The sequence below is a fragment of the Arachis hypogaea genome, chromosome 13 (genome assembly GCF_003086295.3).
Source record: "Arachis hypogaea cultivar Tifrunner chromosome 13, arahy.Tifrunner.gnm2.J5K5, whole genome shotgun sequence".
NCBI lineage: Eukaryota > Viridiplantae > Streptophyta > Magnoliopsida > Fabales > Fabaceae > Arachis > Arachis hypogaea.
In genome coordinates, this window is record NC_092048.1 from 16,177,879 (window position 1) to 16,195,299 (window position 17,421).

General features: G+C 38.5%; 1 protein-coding gene across 1 annotated transcript; it reads left to right on the forward strand.

The window, feature by feature from the left end:
• The first annotated feature begins 6,528 nt into the window (after positions 1 to 6,528).
• Positions 6,529 to 10,197, forward strand: LOC112737461 (uncharacterized). Its single transcript, XM_025787377.3, has 7 exons — positions 6,529 to 7,078; positions 7,175 to 7,302; positions 7,408 to 7,473; positions 8,429 to 8,677; positions 8,927 to 9,088; positions 9,309 to 9,398; positions 9,651 to 10,197. The coding sequence occupies exons 1-7, from the start codon at positions 6,804 to 6,806 to the stop codon at positions 9,839 to 9,841; spliced, it is 1,161 nt and encodes a 386-aa protein (XP_025643162.1). The 5' UTR covers positions 6,529 to 6,803; the 3' UTR covers positions 9,842 to 10,197.
• Positions 10,198 to 17,421: the final 7,224 nt, after the last annotated feature.

The following is a 17,421-nucleotide window of genomic DNA, read 5'->3' on the forward strand; positions in this document are numbered from 1 at the left end:
AATTGAATTATAATTGATTCGGATTTACATTTTTTTTGTATCCGAACCAAACTAAATCGATTAAGAACGCATTAGTTCGGATCGGATAATTAGGTACCCGATAACATAAAAATTTATAAAAAAAGTAAAGAAAAAAGGATAAATCGATCCCTGATTTTTTAGTCCGCGAACATTTAAGTCCCTGAGGATTTAAAAATACATTTAAGTCCCTGACCTCTTCAAAATCTGGACATATCGATCCTTGAGTCTAATTTGTTCAATTTTAAAAACTCTCTCACATGTGCATCCGTATCAACCAGGTCAGTACAACGAGAGTCACATTTGATTTTTTCGTTGAGTTTGACAGATCCAAGTGAATATGAGGGATCAATATGTCTAGGTTTTGAAAATATTAGGGACTTAAATGTATTTTCAAATTCTCGAGAACTTAAATATCTGCAGATCAAAAGGTCAATCACCTCTTTGTCCTTTTCTCAAAACTAAATTATAATAACATTTTGTGACACTTTACGTATCTCTGAATGTGAATATCATCAGTCAAGACTAAGCGGTCTTTCAAACTCCTAACCCACGTCAACTTTATGAAGCTTCCTTTACAATCCGTCTTCCTTGGTGCAACTCCAAACTGGTGCAAGCATTCGGCCTCTAAGACCTCAAAACTACTCATGGTCGGTCTTGTAACCGAAAGACCATTTGTTGAAAGACCAAGAATTATCACCACATCTTCCAATGTCACAACATACTCACCAACCGAAAAATGAAATGTGTGAATCTCAAGCCGCCATCTCTCGATTAGAGCATTAATCATTGTTAATTGACATTGGATGACTCCAATATGAAAAACATGATAAAAATCAGTCTCCCATAATAATAATAATAATAATACATATTTTATTTCTAATTAGTATTATTATAATATTTTTACTAAAATCTAATATTATCACTACTATTTTTATTAAATTAAAATATTTGATAATAAAAATTTATATAATTTAGATGTCTAAGATAATTAACAATATAAAATTATGGTTATTTACTTCTTTTATTTTTTGTTTTTTTGGTATTGTTTTTGAATTTTTTTTCTACTGCCTTGCTGGTCCAAAAATGAATGAAAATAAAGAGAGTAGTAAGGTTGGAAAAGCAGCTCTTTCAGGAAAGTAAAGTGTCAAGTGAGAGTGAAAGTGATGGGAGGGAAGGAGGGTGACAATGGAAGCCAAGAAAGCCAACGCTGGGGCGTTGTAGCCTGTACGCACGCCAGGTGAAGTTCAGTACGCAGTCCGATTTGTATACTATTTGATTCTTGTAATCGGACCATCTGATTACTCTTAATTTTTTTTTAATAATTAAAGAAATAAAGTATGATTTTTCATTATTAATTTTATAAACGAGAACAAAAGAAATATAAGTAAAAAAAGTAAAAGATTAGAAATCACATTTTTTTTGCTATTAAGAGAGAGTAATAGATGTGATTCGAATTTCGAATTCAAATTGTTACTCTGCTAGGGTTTTTACAACTCAGTAGAGTATTCATCTTGTGGTCTGATTTTATATTGGACTCAGAGAGTTTATCATCCAAGTTAGTGTCTCTAAAAAGAGGTAATGGAGGACCGTGGTAAGGGTAATATGGATGAAGAAGAAATTATAGTCTTTGGAGAAGAGGAGATAGGAGAAAGTCTCCAGATCTGTTCAAAGAGCCTCGTTGGTAGAATTCTGGCGGATCGAGCTTTTACTGTTGGAACCATTGAAGGAGCTATGAGAGAAATATGGTCTCACCCAAAAGGCTTTAAAGTACAAGAACTAGGAGGTAATTTATTTCAATTTTTCTTTGAAAAAGAAGTCGATGTGCTAAGAATAGAAAGAGGAGGCCCATGGCTGTTTAAAAACTTTATCATTAACCTCACAAGATGGAAGGAAGAAACAGTGGGAGAATACGATGATCTGGTAATAATGCCGATCTGGGTCTAAATGTGGGGAATCCCAGAACATTATAAAACTAAAGAGTTAGGAAGAAAGCTTGGGGGAAGTCTAAGTGAAGTTATGGATGCTGCCATCTTTTCAATGAAAGGCAGGGAGACGCGAATAGTTAAAGTACAGGTGCGGATCGATGTAACAAGGCCATTGAGAAGGGTTTTGAAAATTGGTGGACCAAATAAGAAGGTGCTGGAGATCTCTTTGAAATATGAATGCTTAGGATGCTTCTGTACATATTATGGCTATGTAGGACATGAACGGAGAATGTGCAACAACTACCTGGAGGATACAGTAAAGGATGAAATAAAAGAAGATGGATGGGGAGGTTGGCTGAAGGCGGAGCAAACAGGCTGGCGAGTGGAGGAACAAAAGGAGAATGTTAACCCTAATGCTCAAGGAATGGAGATCAACAAAAGAGAGACCCTGAACCGCCCAACACCAGTAAGCTTGCTGAAGAGCTTTGCTAGCTTGTCAGTGAAGGAAAAATAGGGGCACCAGGGAGAGGAGGTGTGCAGTTCAATAAATGGTAATGGTGAAATAAGTCAGAGAAAAGGGGAGTGTGGCAAGTCGGGTCGGAATTTGGTTCTAAGCTTGCAACTAATCACCTACCAGGCAGCAAAGGAGGTAGAAGAGGAAAATGGGTCTGTAGGAGCGAGAGACAGTAAGAATGGCGAATTGGAGGGTCTGAGAGAAACTGTGAAGTCAGGCTTTCAAATTGGTCAGAGTTTCTCTGCAGATACTAGCAAGAAAAGGTCAATGAAACTAAAGCATATGGCAAGAAAACCTGGTGAAAAATTAACCAAGCATATTGGAGAGAAACAGAGAACGGGGGGGGGGGGGAGGATACAGAGAATGTGAAGAAGCAATGCATCAATGAGGAGAGCTCAAGTTTGAAGGGACAGGGTTCCAACCCTCAAGTGGCACCCAACGAGGGATGAAGCTATTGATGTGGAACTGTCGGGGTTTGGGGAAACCCCTGACAGTTCACAACATACAAGAGATCACTAGATCTCATTCCCTCGAGGTGTTGTTTCTTTTCGAAACCAAAAACAACACTTCGTTTGTGACTGAACAGTGCAACAAGTTGGGGCTTCAAAACGTGAGATGTGTGGAGTCTCAAGGTTTGTCAGGGGGGCTGGTTCTGCATGGAAAGACGAGGTAAAGGTGTCAGTGATAAAGTATGAAAACTTTTACATTCATTGGAGACTGCAAGATTAGAGTAACCAAAAAACATGGGACCTGATGGGGGTTCACCTACATAACGAAGATGGCCAGCGTTCTTTACAATACAGAATCATCCTAGACCAAATAGACTCAGTTGGGGAACATTATTTGGTACTGGGTGATTTCAATGCTATATCTTCACCGGAGGAAAAGGAGGGTGGAAGACCGAAGTCAACAACGTCCATGCAAGGTTTCAACAATTTTATTAATGCCGGAGGTATGGTAGACCTGGGCTTTGAGGGAGACCATTTCACATGGAGCAATAGGCAATTTGGAGGGATGTTAGTTAGAGAACGATTAGACAGATGCTTAACCTCAATCCGATGGTTGGAGGACTATCCAAGAGCTGGGATTATGCATCTAATTGACCAAGGTTCAGATCATAGACCTATCTTGCTAAACTTTGATATAATACAGAGGAAGGCAAGGAGACAGTTTAAATTTCAAGAAAGATGGTGTGAAAATGAAGAAGTAGTGCAAATTTTGAAGGAGTTATGGAAGGAAGAAGCAACGGGTTCTCCGATGTACAAACTGTTCACAAAGTTAAAGAGATGTCGGCACCGAATAGTAAACTGGCAGCAACTAGGCAGGGCTAACTCTTTGAACCAGATCAAGGATTTGCAGAGGATAATTGAGGATGAAAAGGGCAAACATGACCAGGCAGATGGAACTTTTTTCAGAATTTTAGAAGAGGAGTTTACTGAAGCGTACCTCAGCGAAGAAAGATATTGGAAAGAAAAATCAAGGGTGCAATGGCTAAAATGGGGGAGGGGGGATGATCAGAATACCAGATTTTTTCATTCAAAAACAAAAATCAGAAATAGGAACAACAAAATTCAGAAATTGGAAGATGAAAATGGAGTAGCAAGCTTTGAAGCAAAGGGTATTAGTCAAATAGCCCAAAATTACTTTGAAAAGTTGTTTACAACAATTATCCCACCTAACCCAACGGAGATAATCTCAACGATGAGAAGAAAGGTTACAGCTAGAAATAACTGGTTTCTTACTAGACCAGTCTCAGAAAAGGAAATTAAAAGAGCTGTTTTCTCTATTAACCCGTTTTCAGCTCCGGAGGATGATGGTTATACGGCAAAATTTTACCAATTTTTCTGGGACACCATCAAAGAGGATGTTCTAAGGGCAGTTCGCAACTTCTTTAGGGGAGAAAAAATACTTAAAACTTTTAACCACACTCATATTTGCCTCATACCAAAGATTAATAATGCAACTACTATGGCTCAAGTGAGACCTATAAGCTTGAGTACAGTTTTTTATAAGATTATTTCAAAAATGCTTATTCAATTCCTCATGAATAAAATTGTTAGTGAAAATCAAAGTGCGTTTATCAAAGGAAGGTTAATAAATGATAATGTACTTATAGCACATGAGTTTATGCATTTTCTGAAGAATAAGAGATTTGGGGATTGGGACATGGCTTTGAAATTAGACATGAGTAAGGCATACGACAGGGTAGAGTGGAGTTTTTTATGGAGGATTATGCAACAGCTTGAATTTTGTGATCGATGGATTAATTGGCTCAAAGAGTGTGTGTCTACTGTTTCATATTCTGTTACTGTGGATGGTCAACCTAGAGGTTTCTTTCGACCTACTAGAGGGCTCAGACAAGGAGACCCTCTTTCCCCATACCTATTTATTCTTTGTGCAGAGGGGTTATCCCATCTGCTCCACAGAGGAGAACAGAATAATGGGCTAACTGGCCTTAAATTAAACAGTCATTGCCCTACCATTAGCCATTTATTCTTTGCTGATAACTCTATCATATTCAGTAAAGCTAATCCTCAGTCTTGCCAGAGTATTATGCAGATATTACAGTTATATGGACTTATTAGTGGTCAAGAGACTAACCTGAATAAATTGGCCGTGTTCTTCAGCCGAAATACACCACAGTATAACAGAGACGAGCTTGTGAATATTCTTCAGGTCCCCAATGTTGATGCTCAAGATAAATATCTAGGGTTGCCGACCACTGTCTAGAAATAAAAAAAAATCAACATTCAAATTTGTCAAGAAAAAGGTTAGCAAAAAACTGCAGCAATGGAAGAGAACTTTGCTATCAGTTAGTGGTAAAAAAGTTTTAATTAAATCAATTGGCTTGACAATCCCAATTTATACATTTGGCTGTTTCAAGCTTCCTGAGATTTTTGTGGACGAGATTCAGAGTTTGTTGACACTCTTTTGGTGGGGACAAAAGCAGGGGAAAAGGAAGATACAATGGATAAAGTGGGACACTTTATGTCGACCAAAAGGATACGAGAGATTGGGGTTCAAGGACCTCAAGGCTTTTAATTTGGCTATGCTTGGCAAACAACGATGGCGTTTAATCACTAGACCTCAATCAATGGTTACAAAGGTGTTTAAGAGTAAGTATTTCAGACACACTTCCTTCCTAAAAGCTGACACATGGCACAATCCATCATGGGCTTGGAGGAGTTTACTAGAAGGTAAAAAAAGTCTAGAAAAAGGTGTTATATGGCAAGTTAGAAGACAGTTTATGATTAGAATTTGGGAGGATCATTGGGTTGAAAATTAGGGACTGCTATCACATATGCAAGACCAACAAATTAACCCCAATTTAATTTGGGTAGCTCAACTCATCACAGAATCTGGGAATTAGAACACTGAATTAATTAATAATAATTTTCAGCCAAAAATTGCACATGCCATCATACAAACACAGATTCATTCAGGGGAAGACAAGATCAAATGGAATAAGGAAAAAAAAGAGACTTACACTGTGAAATCAGGATATGAGGTGGGGTTCCTTTTCTTCCGTGCCCCAATTGAAATGATGCCAGCACACTTTTGGAATAAGCGAATTTGGTCAGCACTCTGGGACCTCAAGTGCCCAATGAAGATGAAGGTTCTACTATGGAAAGCTTTGCACAGAGGCCTCCCTATTAGAAAAAGGTTAAATGCAAGGATTCCAGCCATAATCAGCACATGCCCACGGTGTAACCAACATGAAGAAACAGTCAACCACTGTTTACTTACCTGTATTCACTCAAGACAGGTTTGGAATCTAGCTCAAATTTCAGCAGCTGACCCGAAAGAAGAAGACAACAATAATCTATTTTGCAAATGGTGGAAGACAATACTTGACAGAACAAACGGCGATAGCCACCAAAAGAAACGAAGAAGTTTGGTAGCGTGTTTGATTTGGAGCATATGGACTAGCCGTAACAAATGAATTTTTGAAGGCAAAGTATTGACACCAGAAGAGATTTGGAAGGTAGCTGAATATTCAATTGAAGAATTATTGCAAAAAAATTTTTGGACCCTAATTTCTCACTTAGTTCTTACTCTTTCCTATTTGAGTTTCAATTGTAATTGAAAAGCCATCCCTCTTTTGTTATTGACGGTTAGATTTTAGATGTTTATATTTCTTTCCTTTATTTAAATAAAATGCATCTATTGTCTTGGATTTTTTTTCGCTCAAATTTTTTTAACAATTAAAAGTATCTTGTTCCCGGATAAAAACCACAAAAAAAAAAAGCAGAATTATTTAGAAAAAAACAAATCTCCGAAGAAGTTAAAAATTAAGCGCACAATTCACAATTGGGTTGGAACTTGGAAGGAAGCAAAATCAAATGGAGAAAGTCGAACAGCCACCACAAAACTGGAGCGAAGCCGCGGAGGACCTCGCCGCCGCCGGAGACACCGACGGCGCCATCGCTTTCATCGAATCGGTGATCTCAAATCTTGAGCTCCAAACCCTAAAAGACCCTTCCGATTCCATCGTCACGCAGCTCCAATTGGCCTCCGCTCTCACCGAATTGGCCACACTTTACTCATCCAAGGGTTTCTCCCTCAAAGCCGATGAACTTAGAACCCGCGCTTCTCTCATCAAACAAACGCAACAAAAGTACCTTCTTTTTTTCTTTCCTCTTCCGTTTGAAATGCAACACTTAAATTAGGAATTTCTAAACAAAATGTCCCCCCCCCCCTCTTCCATTTTCAGTGAGACGCGAGTTGGGAAAGAGTACGAGGGGGAAAGGATTGCACCGACTAATCTTGCTTCTTCTTCTTCTTCTTCTTCTTCTTCTTCGTCTTGCAAAGATTCTAACTTTAACGGGGATTTGGATCGTGGTAAAGTAGCGTAAATTTTCCTGCAAAAATTGGTTGCAATGTGCCTATGTTAATCGGAATTAGTTCTTTTTATTTATTTATTTATTTATTTTTTATCTTCTGAAGGGCTTAATGAGAAGCATGCGGAATTGCCTGCTGAGACTTCCCCTCACAATGATTCTTCAGACGATGGTATGTTTTCAATTTTCATTATCTTGGATAACAATTGTTTGTTTATATATTTGTTCTTGGTTAAGTTGCTTAATTTTAGATTTAGAATCAAGTTAGGTGTAGCATCACAGTCATAATCCACTCAATGACTTAAGGGTGGAAGCTTAACTTCCTTAATTTTTAACTTTAGAGACAATCTCACCTTAAAGAAGATGTTTCTATTTATGATTGTGCATTTGTACATTTAAATATTATTCCCAATCCAAATATTGCATTTGCAAACAGTTGATGGAGACGATTGTGATATTGGCCTATAATTGTAACGTTAAGAGAAAAGTGCATTGTGCTGTCATAGTGACACGAGAGCTGGTGAGAGGGAAAATAGTGTTGTGTTTGTGAACTAGAAAATTGAAGGGAAGCCAAAGAGTGAACTGGTAATTCTTTGTTTGGTTGGCAAAAATTAAAGTGAAGACAAAAGGGAGGGAGGCACCAAAAAGAATGGAAGAGGTAGAATGAAACAGCATGTGGGTGACACTCAATAAAGAAAGAACAGTTGGGTAGGTGAACAGTGTCATAACAGAAGCAAAAATGAATTTATAGGGAAAACACTAACATGCTTTTATTAATATGTAGGTCAATGTTGAGATTGTGATAACCTTAAACTCTGTAGAAGTTAGAGGTTAGAGACCATGTACGCATTAACTGAATCCTTAAATCTCATTATGATAGTGAATTTTGTTATTCTTCTCATTGATGGATGTAGGCATTTGGGAATACCATGCAGTTATTGTTAGTTTTTCCTGATGGGTTTATTTTCTTGGGGGAGGGAGGGACCAAATATATCTCTTCTAATAGATATTTCTTTTTGTTATGTCATTGACTTCCTTTCCTGTAGAAGCTGATCATATTATATGTTAAATTAATGATGTTTGTTATTGAAATCGTGCAATTTGAATGATATTATGAAATGTCACAGATTGGGAAGCAATGGCAGATCGAGAGCCTGATGAGTTACTGCCCACAGTATCCTCAGATTGTATAGTTGGAGTATCAAATCTTAAGTTGGAGAACTCTAAGAGTCCAGCCCCAAAGCGGCGTGGAAGAGGAACATTTTCTTATGAAAAACATGAACTTTATAGTGATCAATTACGTGATAGCTCAGTCGACGATGTTGAGGATGAAGGGAGTCACTGTAGTTCAGAAGATAAAAAAGTTGTACAGAACGGTAAGTAATGACCCCTGACATTTCAATTGAACTGTAATAACTGGTTATGTGCTTAGTGTAAGATCTGCGTTTTCTTGTATCAAATCTAATTGTATGTGGTGCAGCTAGGAGGTTATGAATTCTCATAATATATCAGATCAAAGATTCATTTTCATTTAAAAGATAATTTATCCATTGTGCTAGGTTTTCTATACATAAGGCAGTGTGTTGGAAGAGATTGGATTTTAACTATTGTTTTTTCAAATTCAGCAAAATACGGGACTGCACATGTTCTTGTTTTGGCTGACTTTCCACCAAGTACAAGGACAATCGAACTGGAGAGGCTTTTTGAGGACTTCAAAGATCGTGGATTTGTGATTCGCTGGGTTAATGATACAGTTGCTCTTGCAGTATTCCAAACACCTTCAGTTGGTAATTTCATAGTTTCCTGACTCTAGTATTATTTCTTACTATAAGCAGTACCATCATAAAATTTTCATGCATCAATATTTAAGAATAAGATACCCTGGAATCAACACCACCTTCCATTCTTGTGAACAATTTTTCCTGTTTCTACTCTCTCCCCCGCCCCTCCATGTTTGATCTCTAGTTTGATTTCTTGGCAACTTATATGAAACATTTTGTATTGCAGCACTTGAGGCTCGAAAAAGTATTCGTTGTCCATTCAATGTAAGGATACTTAGTGAAGATGATACACTCCTTGGTTCAATTAAAACTAAAGGTAATTGCTCCATTTGCACTTTTGTAGTTTAAGTGGATTTTCACTTCCAATCGAAGAAAATAATAAATAACTATTAGACTGTGTTAAAACAGGCAGTCAGGCAGCATTAGATTGTCAACTAGTCGTGAAAATTTTTTCTTGACTGTCATTCAATCAAAATCATTCAATTATTATGAGCACTTGTTCCTCAATTAGGGGTAAGATGAATTATCCTTGTCTTGATATCATGGTTTTCTTGTTTCCTTGTTTCAGACTTGGAACCACCACGGCAACGACCAAAAACATCTGCCCAAGCAGCACAGCGGCTGATTGCTCATGGCATGGGATTAAAGTTACCGTCGGTAGGATCTGGGTCCAGAGAACACAGAAAGCAAGAGGATGCCAGGAGGGACCGCATTGTTACCAGGCAAAAGTTGAGGGACGAGGCTTGGGGAGATGACTAGTATCTTCCACATAATGGAAAAATGGCCATTGTTTTGTACAACCTGGTTTTTTTTTTTTTGGTTGTCTACGGTATCTTCCAATCCGACAGGTCAAGGACTAATCCATTGCGGATTGGAGCTCCATTTAAGGATCTGCCGCTGGCCAATGGGTTACTGCACGCACAAAACGGGATTCGAACCCCCGACACTTGCTTAAGCGGACGAGTAAGCTGACCACTCGACCTGGTTCCTTGATAAACTATTTTTTTCACTACAGAATGGGCTTGCGCCTTTGTTTGTGGTGCCTGTTTAGATATCTATTATTGATTGATAAATAAAATATTTATAAATAAAAAAAATTCTAGACTTTTCTTCAATTTTTCATCGCAAATATTTATTTTAAGAAGAGCAACAAACACCTTATAACCTATAAGAGTGGCGTAACAATTTTTCATCCCAAATATTTCCTTTTGTTAAGCTAAAAAAGAAGAGTGAATAAGTTTTATGGTTTGAGTTTATCTCAAAGTTTCTCAAGGTAATTAACTCCATTTTCCAGCTTAGATAATTTTATTTTTAATAATATTAGGTGTCTATTAAAATTAGTTATTAAAATGAATTATTAATATAAAATATATATTAAAAATAAGTTAAATATACATATTTATATATAAAATATATAGTGATTGATTTTTATAGTTAATTTTAGTATACAAATAACATTTTTGCTCATGCGCAATGAATGTGTTGGGGGCATTGATTTTATTAGTCTAAAGATGAATAATTGAAGAGTCTATATATGAATAAAATGAATGAATACATATTAGTAGATAGTTTCTGATACAGGGAAGCCAATAGATTGAGAAAGTGTAGTGTGGTATTAATATTAAGTAGGTGTATTAGTAAGCAATTCACAATATAGAAGTATGAGTATAAAGAAATTGAAGAATAAAAATTCCTAGTCTTAGGAAGCAGCCAGCAACTAGTAACCTGAGACAAAAATAAAGGGTGTACTGAAAAATTAACCTGAGACAAAAATAAAGAGTGTACTGAAAAATTGAGAAGAATTAGAAAATGGATAGAATAGGGGAAGAGAGAATAGCTACAGAAAAGGAGAATTCATACCACAATTCACTAATGATCATAATCCTCTAACCACTTGCTATTTGTTTTCTCCCTAGTGCTCTTCCTGCTGCCTAGAATAGGTGGACCAACTGCCACCTGTCCATGGTTTGTTACAACCCTTCCTTCCAACCGTGCTTGACTTTTGTTTATGTACTCCTTGCTTTTATTTATATACTCCTCATTTGCTGTATTCGTATCATTATCCTCCCCATCAGCAACAACCTTGTCCTCAAGGTTGAATTCCGGAAACAACTTGTGAAAGTGATGAACATCTTCCCATGTTGTCTCTGTCAAGTTGCCCTGTCCCCATTGCATCTGACATTGTGGCACTAGTTTATCACCCCTCATAATAGAATGTGGAGAAAGTATCCTGGAAGACTCTAACACTGGCCCCACATTAGTAGTGGTCAATGGGAGAGGGAAGTATTGGGAAGTACCCTCTCTCCGAAATCGTTTGAGAGCTGAAACATGGAAGACATTATGGATACGCGCTTCTGGAGGTAACTCCACTCTATAGGCTACATCACTGAGTTTTTTGCTGATCGGAAAAGGACCAAAATAACGCAACCCCAGCTTCTGATGTTTACACAGTGCCACGGAATGCTGGCGATACGGCTGTAACTTCACAAGCACCAAATTGCCCTCTTGAAATTCAATTTGTCGGCGATGTTTATCAGTAACATGTTTCATATACTGCTGGGAGCGTTCCAAATTAAACTTCAGCTGATCGAGTAAGTGATCACGGTCTTGAAGCCACTCTTGCAAGAAAGAATTATCAGTACTAGAGAGTTCATAACGAGCCAAAGTAGGAGGGTCCCTGCCATAAAGAGCTTTGAAGGGAGTCATCTTGATATTGCTGTGCCACGAGGAGTTATACCAAAACTCAGCCCACGGCAAAAACTCCAGCCAACGCTTAGGATTCTCGAAACAAAAACAACGTAAATACATCTCCAGGGTTCGATTACAAACTTTACTCTGGCCATCAGTTTGGGGATGATAAGCTGAGCTCAATGCTAATTTAGTACCTTGGATACTAAAGAGGTGCTGCCAAAATTTGCTGATAAATACCCAATCTCTATCCGATACAATAGATTTTGGGAAATCATGCAACTTAACCACATTGTTGATAAAAGTTCCTGCAACTATCCTGTTATTAAAATCTTGTTTCAAGGGAAGAAAATGGGCGTACTTAGTCAAACGATCGACAACCACCATGATAACTGAATAGCCAGATGAAACTGGCAGAGATACAATGAAATCCATTGCAATATCTTCCCATACCTGTGAAGGGATAGGTAATGGTTTGAGCAAATCGGCTGGTGCCTTATTTTCTACCTTTGCTTGTTGACAAATGCAGTAAGATAAGACATACTGCCTGATATCCTTTTGCATATGAGGCCAATAGAAAATGGAACAAATGCATTCCACAGTCTTAGCAATTCCCGCATGACCACCAATCACACTATCGTGGTATTCATGGAGGATTTGCCTAATTAAAGTGTTTTTTGGAAGGTACCACTAATCGGTTCTTCCACAACAAGAGGCCATTTTGACAAGAGTAATTCAAATCCTCAACCGAATTGGAGTTGCACTTTGCCAATAATACTCGAAGATCCTCATCCGCCACCAATTCTGCACGAAGTTGGTCTAGCCACTCTACTCTTGGCGCCGACCAAGCCCCAAAGAAGCTGCGAGAGAGTGCATCCGCTGCAACATTTTCAGTCCCAGCCTTGTAATGGATTTCAAAATCAAACCTGAGCAATTTATGAAGCCATTTATGTTGCTCTGGTGTATGAAGATCTTGTTCTAAGAGCGCTTTCAAGCTTTGGTGATCAGTGCGCAAAATAAATCTTTTGCCTAGCAAGTAATGGCGAAACTTAGCTAAGGCCTCAGTGATGGCGTAAAACTCTCTGATGTAAGCGGATTGCTTCTGTAAAGTAGGAGGTAGTTTCTTGGAAAAATAAGCAATGGGATGTTTTTGTTGAATTAAAACAGCCCCAACACCAGTACCTGAAGCGTCTGTCTCCACTTCAAAAGGAATACTAAAATTGGGCAATGCCAAGACTGGTTTGGTGCATATAGCATGCTGCAGCTGTCGAAAGGCTTGAGTAGCTTGCTCCGACCAATTAAATGAGTCTTTCTTAAGTAAATCAGTGAGAGGAGCTGCTAATGAGGCATACCCTTTAATAAATCGTCGATAATAACCACTAAGGCCTAAAAACCCCCGAAGTTGCTTTACGCTTGCAGGTTGAGGCGATTCCAGAATTGCCTGAACCTTAGCCGTTTCCATGTGAATCCCACCGCCCCTGATGTATGTCCCAAATAATCAACTTCCGGGGAGCCAAAAAGACATTTAGAAAGTTTAGCAAATAGAGACTCTTGCTGCAGCAGTTTTAAGACTAGTTCCAAATGCTCTAAATGTAAGTTGAAACCACTACTATAGACAAGTATATCATAAAAAAAAACTAGTACAAATTTGCGCAAGTAAGGCTTGAATATATCATTCATAAGGCTCTGAAAAGTAGCAGGGGCATTGGTAAGGCCGAAGGGCATCACTAACCATTCATACAACCATTGATGCGTGCGAAACGCTGTCTTAAAGCGGTCCTCAGGTTTGACTAAGATTTGGTGGTAACCCGAGCGAAGATCCAGTTTCGAAAAAATAGTAGCCCCAAAGAGTTCATCCAACAACTCATCAACGGTAGGAATGGGAAAGCAATCTTTGACTGTGATTGCATTTAGTGCCCGATAATCAGAGCAAAAACGCCAAGTGCCATCCTTTTTCTTGATCAAAAGAATAGGAGAGGAAAAAGGGCTTTTGCTGGGTTGAATTATCCCCTCTTGCAGCATCTCAGACACCATTGTTTCAATTTGTGCTTTCAAGTTGTGAGAGAAACGATAAGGACGGGATTTAACTGGTGCAGCCCCTTCAATTAAAGGAATGCCATGATCTTGGGAACGTCGGGGAGGAAGACCCGAAGGCTGCTAAAAAATAACAGCATATTTCTGCATCAAACTAACCAAGGCAGGGTGAAGAGCTTCTGGTAACTGCAAGGGTGGCTTGACAATCCCATCCAATTGCTGAAGTTCAAGAGTAAACACTGCAGCCACTGCATCGGTGCTTACCAACCTTCGTATATGATGAAATTGAGCTTGAGATGAAGGTGGACTCTTATAACCCTGCACAGTGACAAATTTCCCTTTATGCCAGAAGCGAAGAAATGAAGAATTGTAGTCTACAATATGAGCCTTCAATGTTTGTAACCAAGTTGAACCAATCACCAACTCTCCCCCAGCCACATGGAGTACGTAAACCTCTGGAATGCTAACAAGGCAACCTGATAGATTAACATCCAAACTAGCAATGCGACCCTCTACCGGCAAGACTTCAAAACTGCCCACTATCACCTTAAATCCCGATGCAGGTTCAATAGGTAGATTCAAAAATTTGGCTATGCGAGGTTGAATAAAACTATCCGAACTGCCACCATCAATCAGGGCCTGGACCTCTAGGCCATTGATGATGGCGTTAACACGGATCAAAGCAGGACTACTTGTACCATGCATAGCATTGTAAGATAAATGATGCTCAACTACCTGAGACTCCAAGGCCTCCAAACTGGGCTCAGATTCTGATGACTCTTGCATTCCTGTGTCCCCTCCATCTGCATCATCTAACACTAGCTGCAGTTGCATATACTGGCGAATCGGGCAACGGTGAGTAGCTGAAAATTTTTCATCGCACCAGTAACATAATCCCTTTTCCCGTTTGCTCTGAATCTCCGCCGGGGACAGTTTCCGCACCGAGCTTTTCATCGGCGGTAAGGTAGGACGCTGGGGTGGAGTTGGAAGCAACGGCGGCAGAGTATTCCGCTGAATGGGCCTATTACTCGAAATTGCAGTTGCAGGAGTCGGCTGAGGACGGGGAGAGGCCGGACCATAAGTGCTCCTCGGTACTGAAGAAAACTTGTCCTCGTAAAGTCTAGCTAATGTGACCGCACGCATCAAGGAGGGAGGGCACTGTGCCTTCACCTCTTGTCTAATATCAGATTTTAACCCACTAATAAAACAATCATTCAATGCATCAGGTGGATCAATTTGTGTGTGATTAGCTAAAGCAACAAATTCGTTGTAATAGTCACTCACCGTACCCAATTGTTGCAATTTGAATAATAATTCCCGTGGCGATTCATACAGAGAAGGCCCGAATTCGAGTTCAATGGCACGCTTCAACTGATTCCATGAACGAAATCAAGCAGCGCGTTGTGACATTTGGAACCAAGGAATCGCGGCACCGGTCATGTGAATAGTCGCGATGCTGATTTGATCTTCCTCAGGCACATGGAAGTAGTCAAAATACTGATCTAGAGAAAAGATCCAACCCAACGCATCAGAACCATCAAATTTAGGCAGATCGAAACCCACTCGACGCGGTTGCATAAAAGGACGCTGGTGGAATTCTGATCCTGAGTTCGAACCATGGGAGAGCTCATGCAACTCAGACCTGTGATGAGGCTGGGCATGGAGAAGCTGAGTAATAGATTGTTGCAGCGCGTCAATTTTCACATTCGTCGCTTCTGACGATCGTGCGTGCTCAGCGTGAGTCTCCTCCGAAATGGATTCGAACATCTGAAAGAGTTTCTTGAAGTCAGCTTCCATGCCTTTCATGCGGGTATTGTCAACTACAGCCATGGGATGAAAGCACCAAATGATATAGGGAAGCCAATAGATTGAGAAAGTGTAGTGTGGTATTAATATTAAGTAGGTGTATCAGTAAGCAATTCACAATATAGAAGTATGAGTATAAAGGAATTGAAGAATATGACTAGCAGAAAGAAGAAGGGGTTTAAGAAGGTGCAAAAATTCCTAGCCTTAGGAAGCAGCCAGCAACCAGTAACCTGAGACAAGAATAAAGGGTGTACTGAGAAATTGAGAAGAATTAAAAAAGGGATAGAATAGGGGAAGAGAGAATAGCTACAGGAATGGAGAATTCATACCACAATTCACTAATGATCATAATTCTCTAACCACTTGCTATTTGTTTTCTCCCTAGTGCTCTTCCTGCTGCCTAGAATAGGTGGACCAGCTGCCACCTGTCCATGGTTTGTTACAACCCTTCTTTCCGACCGTGCCTGACTTTTGTTTATGTACTCCTTGTTTTTATTTATGTACTCCTCATTATATTCGTATCAGTTTTATTTATTTATTTATTTTTATGTAGTTAGGAAGTTAAACTCACTTTGACGCTTTTTAATTTTAATATGGAGGCAACAATGGGGTTGGACAAGGTCATGGAGAACACAGGTGCTTTACATCTGTGTGGTGTTAGATTAACACAAATCGGACCATGTGAGTTCATGCATGCTTATCGGACGGTCCGAGTTGTTGGGGGCAAAATGCACAGTCCGAGTTGTGATGCCCCAGCCACGTGTCGCGCACAGAACTCTCCCCGCAACGGTGCCCTTAATCCCAACATAGACCCATGCTGAACCCACACCCACCATTCGAACAATCACTTTCACCTTCATACCAAAGAGCAGCCACTCCTTCTTCTTCTTCTTCCTTTCTCCACTGCTTCTTGCTCTGCATGCTGGAAGAAAAATCAAAATGCCAAAGAAACAAAACTCTAGAGATGTTTATCGTTCTGAACTTCATATTATACATTATTTCAGTCATCCTGATTATGTAAGTTTTTTTGAAATCGTTTTAATATTTTATAATTATAATTATTATTGTTAGGAAGTTAATATTTATTATTATTGTTAGAAATTGAATTTAGGAATATAAACAGAATGATTATTATTATTTTTAAAAATTTAGGAATATATGTTAAATAATAGTTAGAATGTTTGTTTAAATGTAGTTAGAGAATATTTGAATGAATGATAATATTTGAGTTAGAGTAATATGATAGCTTAGTAAAAAATACTACATAGTTACAATTTTTTGTAATAATTTTAGAAATTATAATTATTTAATTAACTTTTATAATTAATTTTAGAAATTATAATTTTAGATATTATAACATTTTTTGTAACCTAAATAAATAAACAACTAATCTAGATCTTGTAATATTGATGAGAATTTTTCGAATTCAACGTACAACTCGATGAACGAGATTTGAGCATGACTTTCAATATACATTGAAAACATCTTTTGCATACTCGTTTCGTCCGTTACATATTTGGTTCAAAATTGGACGAATCCACCAAACACCGGTATGAGATATCTGTATAAAATACATGATATTTTCTTTGACATCTCAGAATCTATCTTCTCATATATCGCACCTTTGAGCTCTTCAAATGAGACTGTGAAGGGAATAACATCTAATAGATTTTCACAAATAAATTTTATTCTTTCAAATATGTTTGTACAAAATCTGACTAAAATAATACACTTTTAAAAGAATTCTTTTATCCATTTCTCTCACTCACCTAAACAAGAACAGAAACTTCACTACCAGATTTTTTTGCTTC